At 41.1% G+C, this 13,344-nt stretch overlaps 1 protein-coding gene across 3 annotated transcripts in view; it reads right to left on the reverse strand.

The window, feature by feature from the left end:
* DAAM1 (dishevelled associated activator of morphogenesis 1) overlaps nucleotides 1–13,344 on the reverse strand; it is a 179,359-nt gene that overhangs the window by 33,381 nt on the left and 132,634 nt on the right. For all 3 annotated transcript variants that reach the window (XM_060004472.1, XM_060004473.1, XM_060004471.1), the window contains exon 16: nucleotides 11,300–11,406. In XM_060004472.1, coding sequence (XP_059860455.1) covers nucleotides 11,300–11,406 — 107 coding nt within the window. The remainder of the gene's footprint in view (nucleotides 1–11,299; nucleotides 11,407–13,344) is intronic.

A 13,344-nucleotide genomic window follows, 5' to 3' on the forward strand; every position in this document is an offset into this window, starting at 1 on the left:
AATCCTATTGTACACATATCATTCTCTTCTATTTCATGCTTTCAAACCCAAATAGAGCACCTAGGCAACGTGCCAAATTGTCCATGTTCTAGAATAAGACCCATTCTCTTCCCTAGTCCAAGTTGTAGCACCATAATAACTCCTGGGCTGTGGACAGTGACTCTGGATCTGGGCAGACGTCTCTAGATTGATTTAGTCATTCTGGAGTCAGTCATTTCCCATGAATATGTTCACTAGAACATCATAATGGAAAACTCCCAAACTTAAATGGAACAATTTAGCCGAGTTGGCATGGGTAAAACATATGATGGGAAAAACTGTATCCCGGCATCAGGGTCTCTACCACATGGGCCCTGGGTAGCCCTAGATTCCAGGACACTAAAGGCTCTTGAGTCAAGTAAGGGCAAACACCATGGTGTAGCCATGCAAGGCCAAAGAAGTGGGACACTAAGTAAGGTTGAAACTGCCACTGATGAAAACCAGCTGGCTGTGGAAATGTCTAGTTACCACGAGAAAAGCTCCACTTATTTAAAAAAGAAAAAGATTAGTTCTGTGTCCTTTTCACACGGAGTTGAAGAAACCACTTCATGGTGTCTTTCTGCTGAGTCCTTCTGTTTTGCATTTAAGAGAAAAGGAGTTGAACATCAGAGTGAGAACAATACTTGAAGTATCAGATTTGCATTTCATTAGCTCCCCATATGGAGTGCAGAACGTCTTGCTTTTGAAATTGTATATATTTATGCTGCTCAATCCCCAGAGGCTGTCTGGACCAAACACTAGCTCTAATTCATAACAATTTTGGTTTCTCTTCATGTGGCCCACAAAGAGACTTGAGACTTTAATGGCTAGTACTTAAGAAAATCTACCTGTCAACATCCTGCCTTGCACGTGGTCTGTGGGAGCAGACAAAAAAGCTGTACCTTTGGGGAAAGAGGAGAAGGGTACACGGCCCTCTGGGACGCTTCTATAGGTTGCCAAAGAGTTCTTAGTATCATCTGTCATCCACAGATTGAGTCGCTAATCTCTGTAATTTAAGGACCCTACCAATCCTAACCTTTTAATTGCTTTTAAAGCTTGGCAGTGTTCTGGTGTGCAGGAGGGTGGCAACTTGTGAGACATCCACTTCGACTTTCTTTGCAAGGCAGGAAACAAACCAGCCATTTAAAACCAGTATTTAACTCCACCTTGCTCTACTCAGGTATTTCAAAAATTTGCCCAGAGAACTGGAACATCCAGGCATAATTAAACTAAGTTAAGGATGGATGGCTAGATCAACTTTAGCTCTGCTTCAGTGGATTTAAGCCAAACCCCTCTCCTTTAAAGTAGCCTTTTGTGGTTTACTACACCCCGGCTGTCATGTTAAGTGAGCATCTGGAAAAAAAGAATGGCAGAACACTTCATAAAAGTGTATTTTAGGTGGGTTCTTTTTGCAATATAAGCCAGCTTCCAAGTTTCTTTCTTTCTTTCTTTCTTTTTTAACAGAAGGGAGAGGTCTGTTTTAGGGAATAAAGCAGAGTGAATCTTAAGTTGCCCCATGTCGCCTACATACACACAGCAGAGAAGTTGTTGCTGGCTCTTCCAGGGGCCTGACGAACAGGTCTCATTCTCGGGTACATCGTGTCCATTCTACTCACTTCTCAAGTCTGTCAAAGGCAGGGTCCCTGGTGGCTTGGAGCGTCACACCTTCCAGACAGCCTCTTTCTGGGCGCTGTGAGGGACGCTGGACTCTCATGCTGTGAGCACATAAAAAGGGCCTGTACTTCCTCCCCTGCTCGGCCCCTGGGATGAGAAGGCCTTTCCTTCCTGCTGCCTTCTCGGCTCCAGGCAAGGCTGTGGCAGGTGCCCCTGGCCAAAGGGTCCGTGAACTTTCGTGGTATGGGGGTAAGAAGAGCTTTTAAAGATAACCAAGTGCTGCAGACACGTGTGCATCACAATACTGCCCATGGAACATGCCACGGGCTTTCACTGCGGTGGAATCTGGTGTAATGACTGTGTGGCTGGTAATTAAATTCCTAGTCAGCAAGGTAAGACACAGAGAGGGTCGCCAGTCTTTGGGAATGAAATAAGCAGAAAAGAAGAAAGACACTAAGTGTGGAAAGGTAGGAAATCTTGACTTCAACTTGGAAACATTCCTACTCATTGTCCCCAGGCAGAAAAATCAGTCTCTAAATGCTAGTGACAGGTTTTGTCTCTCTCCAGTCTGTCCCTCATCAGGTCTGAGCTGGGCAATAGAAAGAGCTCCCTATCTGAGAGCAGCCTGTGCCTCCAGCTCTGACCCCTCCAGCCTATCCTGCAAACCCGTCAGAGATCAGACTCAAAACCTCATTAAGACAGTGCTGTTCTCTGGAACAAACGGCACCAATTCCGGATCCCCCAGGTACACAAACGGGCCATTAACTGAGCAGCTGCCACATACAGGCACTCTGTTAGTGCTTCTCACACGCTGGGTCTCATTCTTACAAGCCCACTGCTTTCATTACTTCCATTTTATAAACTGACCCTGGGCTGACTCGGGCCCTGACAAAGGCACCAGGCCTGGATCTCAGGCCCTCCTGCCTGGTCTCATTTAATCCAAGTGATAATCGTCTGCTGCAATTACAGGGCTCTCGCTATAGCCCGGCCCGTACCCCCTCTGGTGCCTTTGCTCCTGCTGCACCCTTGGAACTGCCTCCGCTCCCCTGCCTGTGTAACTGTTAATGGCCCTCGAGGCCCACTTTCTCAGGGAAACCCTGCTGCTGCCCCCTCGCCCCACCTTGGCTGGGCTCCCCGTCTCCTTCCAGCCAGACCAGTCTAAGGCCTGAACTGTTCACAGGTCATCTTGCCTGTGTCACTGTTCTCCAGTTAGCCATGCACTGCCAAAGGCAACAGTGCTACCTTAAGTCTCGGGACACCCTATGGCACCCAGCACAGTGCCAGGCAAATGAACACTCCAAAGCGATAACTCTAAGCAAAAAGTGTCAAAGCAAAGTATCACAGCTCTCCCCTCCTTTAAGCCCCTGGCTCCTTTTGTGTGTACTCATGCATTGCCAACGAAAAGGGGAGAGTGAAAGCAAGGTAAACCAACCGCTGACTGGTTAAACAACTAAATAAAAACAAATTAGTTCCGCTTAATTTCTTTTACCTTTAGCCCTGTGCTTTCCTGATGAGAGAGTAAAACCACTGCCCACTGAGCAGACAAGCATGTGGTACTGAATCCTCTGTGGCAGAGAAGGTTTTAGGCCCTGATCAATAAGGCCCAATTACCATAAGGTTAACTGCATCTCAAAATCACCTTGTTATGCATAATACATTTTAAAATTATGCTCATTGTAATACTTATCCATTAAATTGGATATTAATAGATAATTTAACAGATATGAGGCAAGTTCTTAAAATTATCTTCTACAGAGTTCAGACACATTCACATTCTAAGTCACCTTAGCCTTTGACACTTTTGATGTAATGAGGGAATGATATACCACAATATGAAACAATTCCTCCAATAATGGGATGGGAAATTTGCCAGAAGGAGTTGTAACCTTATCTATAACTAGTGTAATTACCCTCGGTGGCATCTTGTACTGAGAATAATCTGTCTATGAGAAACTGGGTCACAGCTAGAGCACTTAAATTACTATAGAAATTCAGAGTGATAGCTCCCTTTGCCAAGCTGTTTTTAAAGTGCTCCTCTAGACTGCAAAAGTGCAAAATAGAGGGGGAAATTCTAGGGTTTTAAAAGAAAAACTTCGCCCAAATTTTCATTTAATTTTGCTATTAAGTAAAAACATTATTTGTAAAAAGAAGTTTTAACAAAACAAATTGTATAGACCATAGGAAAAAAATATGTAGCCCTTCAAAACTATTTTCAGTGGTGTCTTCCTGAACAAAAGTGGGGATAAACACAGGGCCCGGCCACTAACACAGCTTCCAGCCAGAGGCAGAAATTAAATGCTAACAGGATGGCTCATGTTACCTTACTAAGTTGTATTAAAATTCAGGGGTCTTACCAAACTTCAATTTCTCTTTCACTAAAAGAAACATTTGCTCCATAAAGTAATATATGTCTGGCTATCAATCAAACTTCTATGCTGCAAACCAAGCAGCGGTGCTGTGTGTTAAAAGAAACCTACTCTAAGACCATGTGAAAAATAAGAACTACTACAACTACTACTACTTTCCGTCTTTATTCTCCCTGAAAGTCACCTTATGCCAGCCTCGATACATATATAACATTCTTTCCAGAATGTAACCAATGTGACTTATACATAATGCCTCAAAGTTCAGGGTTCTTTATATTTTCCTTCCCTTCATCAGCACTCGGTATCTCTGTCTAATGTGAAAGTCCCTTTTAGAGAAAGAAGAAATTAGATTCAGAAAAACTACTTGAAGTGCCCAGGACAACCTGACACATTGCCTGAAGCTATAATCAGATTCCAGGTTCCCGAATTTCCTTTCTTCTTTTCAAGCTCCAAGGCCATGATGGTTCACTAATTATGAGAAATACTTCTGAAAGTGCTGAACTGGATGAATTAGTATTTCACTGAGGTTTGAGTTTTACATATTTTTTTAGTCATAAAACTGTTCACAAAGAGCATGAAATAATATAATCTTGAAGTATAAAAAGGTGACTTTAGAAAGCAAAATGAAACAAAGAGCCTTCATGCCTTCGTCGTGGACGCTGACTCTGTGACAGTGTTACTTCAATGGCTAAAGAATCTCTAAAGCCAAGAGGTATAAATAACAGTAAAGTACATTTTATAGGCTCTCTGGAAAAACAAAACAAAACATTGATTTGAGATGTTCTGCTCTTTAAGATTTAGGAGTCTGTGGAAATTAAACTGCAAGAAAGTAGGCATCCAGCTGTGACATACTCCACGAGGGAAAGGAGGCACTAACGGTCCTCTTCATGTCAGACAGAAGAAACTCAGAGAACTGACCCTCAGCAGAGTCCAGGTAAAAGGATGAGTCCAAACATGTGGTTTGGAGCCACATGATAGAAAAGTTGGTCCTGATAGCCTCATCCATCGGAGGGCAGACAGCAGAAGCAAGAAGAACTACAATTCTACAGCCTGTGGAACGAAAACCATGTTCACAGAAAGACAGACAAAATGAAAAGGCAGAGGGCTATGTACCAGATGAAGGAACAAGATGAAACCCCAGAAAAACAATTAAATGAAGTGGAGATAGGCAACCTTCCAGAAAAAGAATTCAGAATAATGATAGTGAAGATGATACAGGACCTTGGAAAAAGAATGGAGGCAAAGATTGAGAAGATGCAAGAAATGTTTAAAAAAGACCTAGAAGAATTAAAGAACAAACAAACAGAGATGAACAATACAATAACTGAAATAAAAAAATACACTAGAAGGAATCAATAGCAGAATAACTGAGGCGGAAGAACAGATAAGTGACCTGGAAGACAGAATGTTGGAATTCACTGCCATGGGAACAGAATAATGAAAAAAGAATGAAAAGAAATGAAGACAGCCTAAGAGACCTCTGGGACAACATTAAATGCAACAACATTCACATTATAGGGGTGCCAGAAGGAGAAGAGAGAAAGGACCTGAGAAAATATTTGAAGAGATTATAGTCGAAAACTTCCCTAAAGTGGGAAAGGAATTAGCCACCCAAGTCCAGGAAGCGCAGAGAGTCCCAGGCAGAATAAGCCCAAGGAGAAACATGCTGAGACACATAGTAATCAAACTGACAAAAATAAAGACAAAGAAAAATTACTAAAAGCAACAAGGGAAAAATGACAAATAACATACAAGGGAACTCCTATAATGTTAACAGCTTATTTCTCAGCAGAAACTCTACAAGCTAGAAGGGAGTAGCATGATATATTTAAAGTGATGAAAGGGAAGAACCTACAACCAAGATTACTCTACCTGGGAAGGATCTCATTCAGATTTGACAGAGAAATCAAAAGCTTTACAGACAAGCAAAAGCTAAGAGAATTCAGCACCACTAAAACAACTCTACAACAAATGGTAAAGGAAATTCTTTAGGCAGGAAACACAAGAGAAGAAAAGGACCTACAAAAACAAACCCAAAACAATTAAGAAAATGGTAATAGGGGGCTTTCCTGGTGGCCCAGTGGATAGGAATCTGCCTGCCAACGCAGGGGACACGGGTTTGATCCCTGGTCCGGAAGATCCCACATGCTGCGGAGCAACTACTGAGCCTGCGCGCCACAACTACTGAAGCCCATGCATCTAGAGCCCGTGCTCTGCAGCAAGAGAGGCCACTGCAGTGAGAAGCCCGGGCACAGCAACAAAGAGTGGCCCCCACTCGGTGCAATTAGAGAAAGCCCATGTGCAGCAACAAAGATCCAACACAGCCAAAAATAAATAAAATAAAAATAAAAGTAATTTTTTTAAGAAAATAGTAATAGGAACATACATATGAATAATTACCTTAAATGTGAATGGATTAAGTGCTCCAACCAAAAGACACAGGCTCGCTGAATGGGAATAAAAACAAGACCCATATACATGCTGTCTACAAGAGACCCACTTCAAACCTAGGGACACAAACAGACTGAAAGTGAGGGGATGGAAAAAGATATTGCATGCAAATGGAAATCAAAAGAAAGCTGGAGTAGCAATACTCATATCAGACAAAATAGACTTTAAAATAAAGAATGTTATAAGAGACAAGGAAGGACACTACATAATGTTCAAGGGATCAATCCAAGAAGAAGATATAACAATTATAAATATATATGCACCCAACACAGGAACACCTCAATACATAAGGCAAATGCTAACAGCTATAAAAGAGTAAATCGACAGTAACACAATAATAGTGGGGAACTTTAACACCTCACTTACACCAATGGACAGATCATCCAGACAGAAAATTAATAAGGAAACAGAAGCTTTAAATGACACAATAGACTAGATAGATTTAATTGATATTTATAGGACATTCCATCCGAAAACAGCAGATTACACTTTCTTCTCAAGTGCACATGGAACATTCTCCAGGATAGATCATATCTAGGGTCATAAATGGTAAATTTAAGAAAACTGAAATCATATCAAGCATCTTTTCCGATCACAATGCTATGAGATCAGAAATCAATTACAGGGAAGAAAACGTAAAAAACACAAACACATGGAGGTTAAACAATATATTACTAAATAACCAAGAGATCACTGAAGAAAACAAAGAGGAAATCAAAAAATACCTAGAGAAAAATGACAATGAAAACATGATGACTCAAAACCTATGGGATGTAGCAAAAGCAGTTCTAAGAGGGAAGTTTGTATCAATACAATCCCACCTCAAGAAACAAGAAAAATCTCAAATAAACATTCTAACCTTACACCTAAAGGAACTAGAGAAAGAAAAACAAACAAAATGCCAAGTAGGTAGAAGGAAAGAAATAAAGATCAGAGCAGAAATAAATGAAATAGAAACAAAGAAAACAACAGCAAAGACCAATAAAACTAAAAGCTGGTTCTTTGAGAAGATAAGCAAAATTGATAAACCTTTAGCCAGACTCATCAAGAAAAAGAGGGAGAGGACTCAAATCAATAAAATTAGAACTGAAAAAGGAGAAGTTATAACGGACACTGCAGAAATACAAAGCATCGTAAGAGACTACTACAAGCAACTCTATGCCAATAAAATGGACAACCTGGAAGAAATGGACAAATTCTTAGAAAGGTATAACTTTCCAAGGCTGAACTAGGAAGAAATAGAACACATGAACAGACGAATCACAAGTAATGAGATTGAAACTGTGATTAAAAATCTTCCAACAGGGGCTTCCCTGGTGGCGCAGTGGTTGGGAGTCTGCCTGGCGATGCGGGGGACGCGGGTTCATGTCCCGGTCTGGGAGGATCCCACATGCCGTGGAGCAGCTGGGCCCGTGTGCCGTGGCCACTGGGCCTGCGCGTCCGGAGCCTGTGCTCCACAGCGGGAGGGGCCGCAGCAGTGAGAGGCCCACGTACCACAAAAAAATATATATATATATTAAAAAAATCTTCCAACAAACAAAAGTTCAGGACCAGATGGCTTCACAGGTGAATTTTATCAAACATTTAGAGAAAAGCTAACACCCATCCTTCTCAAACTCTTCCAAAAAATATCAGAGGAAGGAACACACCCAAACTCATTCTACAAGGCCACCATTACCCTGATACCAAAACCAGACAAAGATGTCACAAAAAAGGAAAACTACAGGACAATATCCCTGATGAACATAGATGCAAAAATCCTCAACAAAATACTGGCAAGCAGAATCCAACAACACATTAAAAGGATCATACACCATGATCAAGTGGAATTTAACCCAGGGATGCAAGGATTCTTCAATATACGCAAATCAATCAATGTGATACACGATAATAACAAATTGAAGGATAAAAACCATATGATCATTTCAATAGATGCAGAAAAAGCTTTTGCCAAAATTCAACACCCATTTATGATAAAAACCTCCAGAAAGTGAGCATAGAGGGAAACTACCTCAACATAATAAAGGCCATATACAACAAACCTCACAGCAAACATCATTCTCAATGGTGAAAAACTGAAAGCATTTCCTCTAAGATCAGGATCAAGACAAGGATGTCCACTCTCACCACTATTATTCAACATAGTTTTGGAAGTCCTAGCCACAGCAATCAGAGAAAAAGAAATAAAAGGAATACAAATTGGAAAAAAAGAAGTAAAACTTTCACTGTTTGCAGATTACTGTACATAGATAATCCTAAAGATGCCACTGGAAAACTACTAGAGCTAATCAATGAATTTGGTAAAGTTGCAGGATACAAAATTAATGCACAGACATCTCTTGCATTCCTATACACTAACAATGAAAGATCAGAAAGAGAAATTAAGGAAACAATCCCATTCACCATTGCAACAAAAAGAATAAAATACCTAGGAATAAACCTACCTAAGGAGACAAAAGACTTGTACCCAGAAAACTATAAGACACTGATGAAAGAAATGAAAGATGACACAAACAGATGGAGAGATATACCATGTTCTTGGATTAGAAGAATCAATATTGTGAAAATGGCTATACTACCCAAAGCAATCTACAGATTCAATGCAATCCCTATCAAATTACCAATGGCATTTTTCACAGAACTAGAACAAAAAAATCTTAAAATTTGTAAGGAGACACAAAAGACCCCAAATAGCTAAAGCAATCTTGAGGGAAAAAAATGAAGGAAATCAGGCTCCCTGACTTCAGACTATACTACAAAGCTACAGTAAACAAGACAATATGGTACTGGCACAAAAACAGAAATATAGATCAATGGAACAGGATAGAAAGTACAGAGATAAACCCACACACCTATGGTCAACTAATCTATGACAAAGGAGGCAAGGATATGCAATGGAGAAAATACAGCCTCTTCAATAAGAGTGCTGGGAAAACTGGACAGCTACATGTAAAAGAATGAAATTAGAACCCTCCTTAACACCATACACAAAAAGAAACTCAAAATGGATTAAAGACCTAAGTGTAAGACCAGGTACTATAAAACTCTAAGAGGAAAACATGAAGAACACGCTTTGACATAAATCACAGCAAGATCTTTTTTGACCCACCTCCTAGAGTAATGGAAATAAAAACAAGAATAAACAAGTGGGACCTAATGAAACTTAAAAGCTTTTGCACAGCGAAGGAAACTATAAACAAGATGAAAGGACAACCCTCAGAATGGGAGAAAATATTTGCAAATGAATCAATGGACAAAGGATTCATCTCCAAAATATATAAACAGCTCATGCAGCTCAATATTAAAAAAACAAACAACCCAATTAGAATATGGGCAGAAGGGCTTCCCTGGTGGTGCAGTGGTTGAGAGTCCACCTGCCAATGCAGGGGACAAGGGTTCGTGACCTGGTCCGGGAGGATCCCACATGCCGCGGAGCGGCTGGGCCCGTGACCCATGGCCACTGAGCCTGCGCGTCCGGAGCCTGTGCTCCGCAACGGGAGAGGCCGCAACAGTGAGAGGCCTGTGTACCGCAAAAAAACAAAAAAAACCAAAAAAAACACAAATGGGCAGAAGACCTAAATAGACATTTCTCCAAAGAAGACATACAGATGGCCAAGAAGCACATGAAAAGCTGCTCAACATCACTAATTATTAGAGAAATGCAAATTAAAACTACAATGAGGTATCACCTCACACTGGTTAGAATGGGCATCATCAGAAAATCTACAAACAACAAATGCTGGAGATGGGGTGGAGAAAAGGGAACCCTCTTGCACTGCTGGTGGGAATGTAAATTGATACAGCCACTATGGAGAACAGTATGGAGGTTCCTTAAAAAACTAAAAATAGAATTACCATATGATCCAGCAATCCCAGTACTGGGCATATACCCAGAGAAAACCATAATTCAAAAAGACACACATGGTACTTCCCTAGTGGCACACTGGTTAAGAATCCACCTGCCAATACAGGGGACACAGGTTCACGCCCCGGTCTGGGAAGATCCCACGTGCCACAGAGCAACTTAAGCCCATGCGCCACAACTACTGAGCCTGCACTCTAGAGCCCATGAGCCACAACTACTGAAGCCCATGTGCCTAGAGCCTGTGCTCCGCAACAAGAAAAGCCACTGCAATGAGAAGCCCATGCACCACAACGAAGAGTAGCCCCCGTTCGCCACAACTAGAGAAAGCCCACGTGTAGCAGTGAAGACCCAACACAGCCAAAAATAAAAAATATAAATAAATAAAATTTATAAAAAAAAAAAACACACAAAAAGACACATGCACTCCAATGTTCATTGCAGCACTATTTACAATAGCCAGGTCATGGAAGCAACCTCAATACCCATCAACAGATGAATGGATAAAGAAGATGTGGTACATATATACAATGGAATATTACTCAGCCATAAAAAGGAATGAAATTGGGTCATTTGTAGAGACGCAGATGGACCTAGAAACTTCACTCATACAGAGTGAAGTAAGTCAGAAAGAGTCAGTCAGATGGACCTAGAAACTTCACTCATACAGAGTAAAGTAAGTCAGAAAGAGAAAAACAAATATCATATATTAACGCATATATGTGGAATCTAGAAAAATGGTACAGATGAACTTGTTTGCAAGGCAGAAATAGAGACACAGATGTAGAGAACAAACGTATAGACACCAAGGGGGGAAAGCAGGGGCAGGGGGTGGTAAAATGAATTGGGAGATTGGGATTGACATATATACACTAATATGTTTAAAACAGCTAACTAATAAGAACCTGCTGTATAAAAAAATTAAATTAAATTAGAAAAAAAAAGAAAGTTGGTCCTACCAGAAATGTTTAGACAACATCAACAATACCTCGATAGAAGGATGTTGCAATTCTGAGCTCTCCGACCATCAATCACCGAAAGCTCTCTGACTTTAAGTTTGGAGCCCAGTGTGTCATCAATGGCATCTGCTTCTTTCTATAAGGAGCATGAAAGAAATCCATCAAAGTCAAACAGGGACATTCCAACTTCAGATACACAGTTTTCCTTTATATTTGCTGTACACACACACACACACACACACACACACACACACACACACACACACACACACACACACACACGCGCGCGCGCGCGCGCAAAGCCGAGACGGTAAGCAGGGGAATGTATGCAGGTGGTGGAATTGAAACAAAGGCTAAAATGTAGTTGACAAAGGAAAATAAGGAAAGCTGACCACCCACATTTGAAAAAGCATTATTTGGAAGAACAAAGTGCTTCTAAGTTGAAGATGCATAAGTTATTAATGAACGGTACCCTCCTTTTGTCCCCCAAATCCCGATGGAGAGCAGACAGAAGGACTGTCACTATGAATCAAGCTCAGCTGAAACGTGCCACTGCTGGTCCAGCCATTTACAGGGCCCATTCACCCCAGAACCATTTGCATCCTGAACACTCAGAAAGCTGAACAATAAAACCTCCCAAACGTCTTCATGTGCAACAGGAAGCTCCGAAGCCCAGATGGTACCTTTCATTACCCTGGAGCCTGATGGACAACAGGGAGGGCGCAGTTCAAGGCATTGGTTCGATTTACCTCGATTAACAATAAAACACTACTTACACACTCTACTGCTGTACAGAGAGCTGTAAGCAATGAGGGCCAGTCATAATTTATGGTGGAAGAGGCATAAAACAATTATACATAAAATACTGTTTGAGTAAACTGGGCATCAAGGTGAAAACATAGATTGACTTGATAAATAGCAAGTTTGATTTTGTTAAAGGTCAGGCTCAATTTAAAAAACAGATCATGCCATTAAAAAATGAAAGAAGTGAAAGCAGACACAGAGAATGGACGTGCAAGATCGGGATTGACATATGTGCACTGCCATGTATAAAACAAATAGCTAGTGAGAACCTTCTGTATAGCGCAGGGAGCTCAGCTCGGTGCCCTGTGGTGACCTAGATGGGCAGGATGGGGTCGCGGGGGTGGGGGGTGGTGGTGGAAGGCAGGTCCAAGAGGGGGGGATATGGGGATATATGTATATGTATAGCTAATTCACTTTGTTATACAGCAGAAACTAACACAACATTGTAAAGCAACTATACCCCAATTTAAAAAATAAAAAAGATTAAAAAATAGGGAACTCTGGCCAAAAAAAAAAAAAAGTAAGGAAACCAAAGAGTTCTAGAACTGGATAACAGTTTAGGAAACAAAGACAACATGGAGTTTATAATAAGAGGCACCATGTGACCAAACTTTAACTGTTTCGTATTGTGCTGAGATTTCAGGCATACCTCTCAATATTCAGTTAAGAGTTGAAACCCAATGTGCAATTAAGTAGGCATTGTATTACACTCTCAGAAAAAAAAAAAAAAAACCCTAGGAAAACCAAGACATTTCGAGCTTATAGTAAGCCAAGGAGTTACATTAAGCAAAGTGTGGGTTTTAGCTCACTTACCTGCTTGGAGTTACTGTTCACAAAGAAATCCTACAGCCATGGCAGAGGCATGGAAAAGGCAAATCAGATACATGCAGTTCAGAAATCACAGCAACCAATGGGGGAAGGTCAAGGAAATCAGTGACAGGGTAAGAGATGATTTTATGCTCCCAGGAGCAGCAATGAGAGTTGATGAAGATGAGAGTCTGGCTGAAGATACATTGAAGAGCAGGGTACTAAGCGTTCAGGGTAAAGAGAGAAGATGGCATGTGCTGTACACAATTTTCAATGGTGGCAAATCAAATTCAGAAACGAAAGGGCTTTAAAACACCCCCAAAAGACTCAAAGTGGTGAAGGAACAAATCCTCTTTGAAAGGACCACTGGGCTCCATGTATTCAACATGAAGCAGATTTCACGGTTTTCCCTTGAAGCAGAAAATATCAATCAACTCTATCAACCTGAGGGAACTACTCCCAT

This window comes from Delphinus delphis, chromosome 2 (assembly GCF_949987515.2).
Source record: "Delphinus delphis chromosome 2, mDelDel1.2, whole genome shotgun sequence".
Classification (NCBI taxonomy): Eukaryota; Metazoa; Chordata; class Mammalia; order Artiodactyla; family Delphinidae; genus Delphinus; species Delphinus delphis.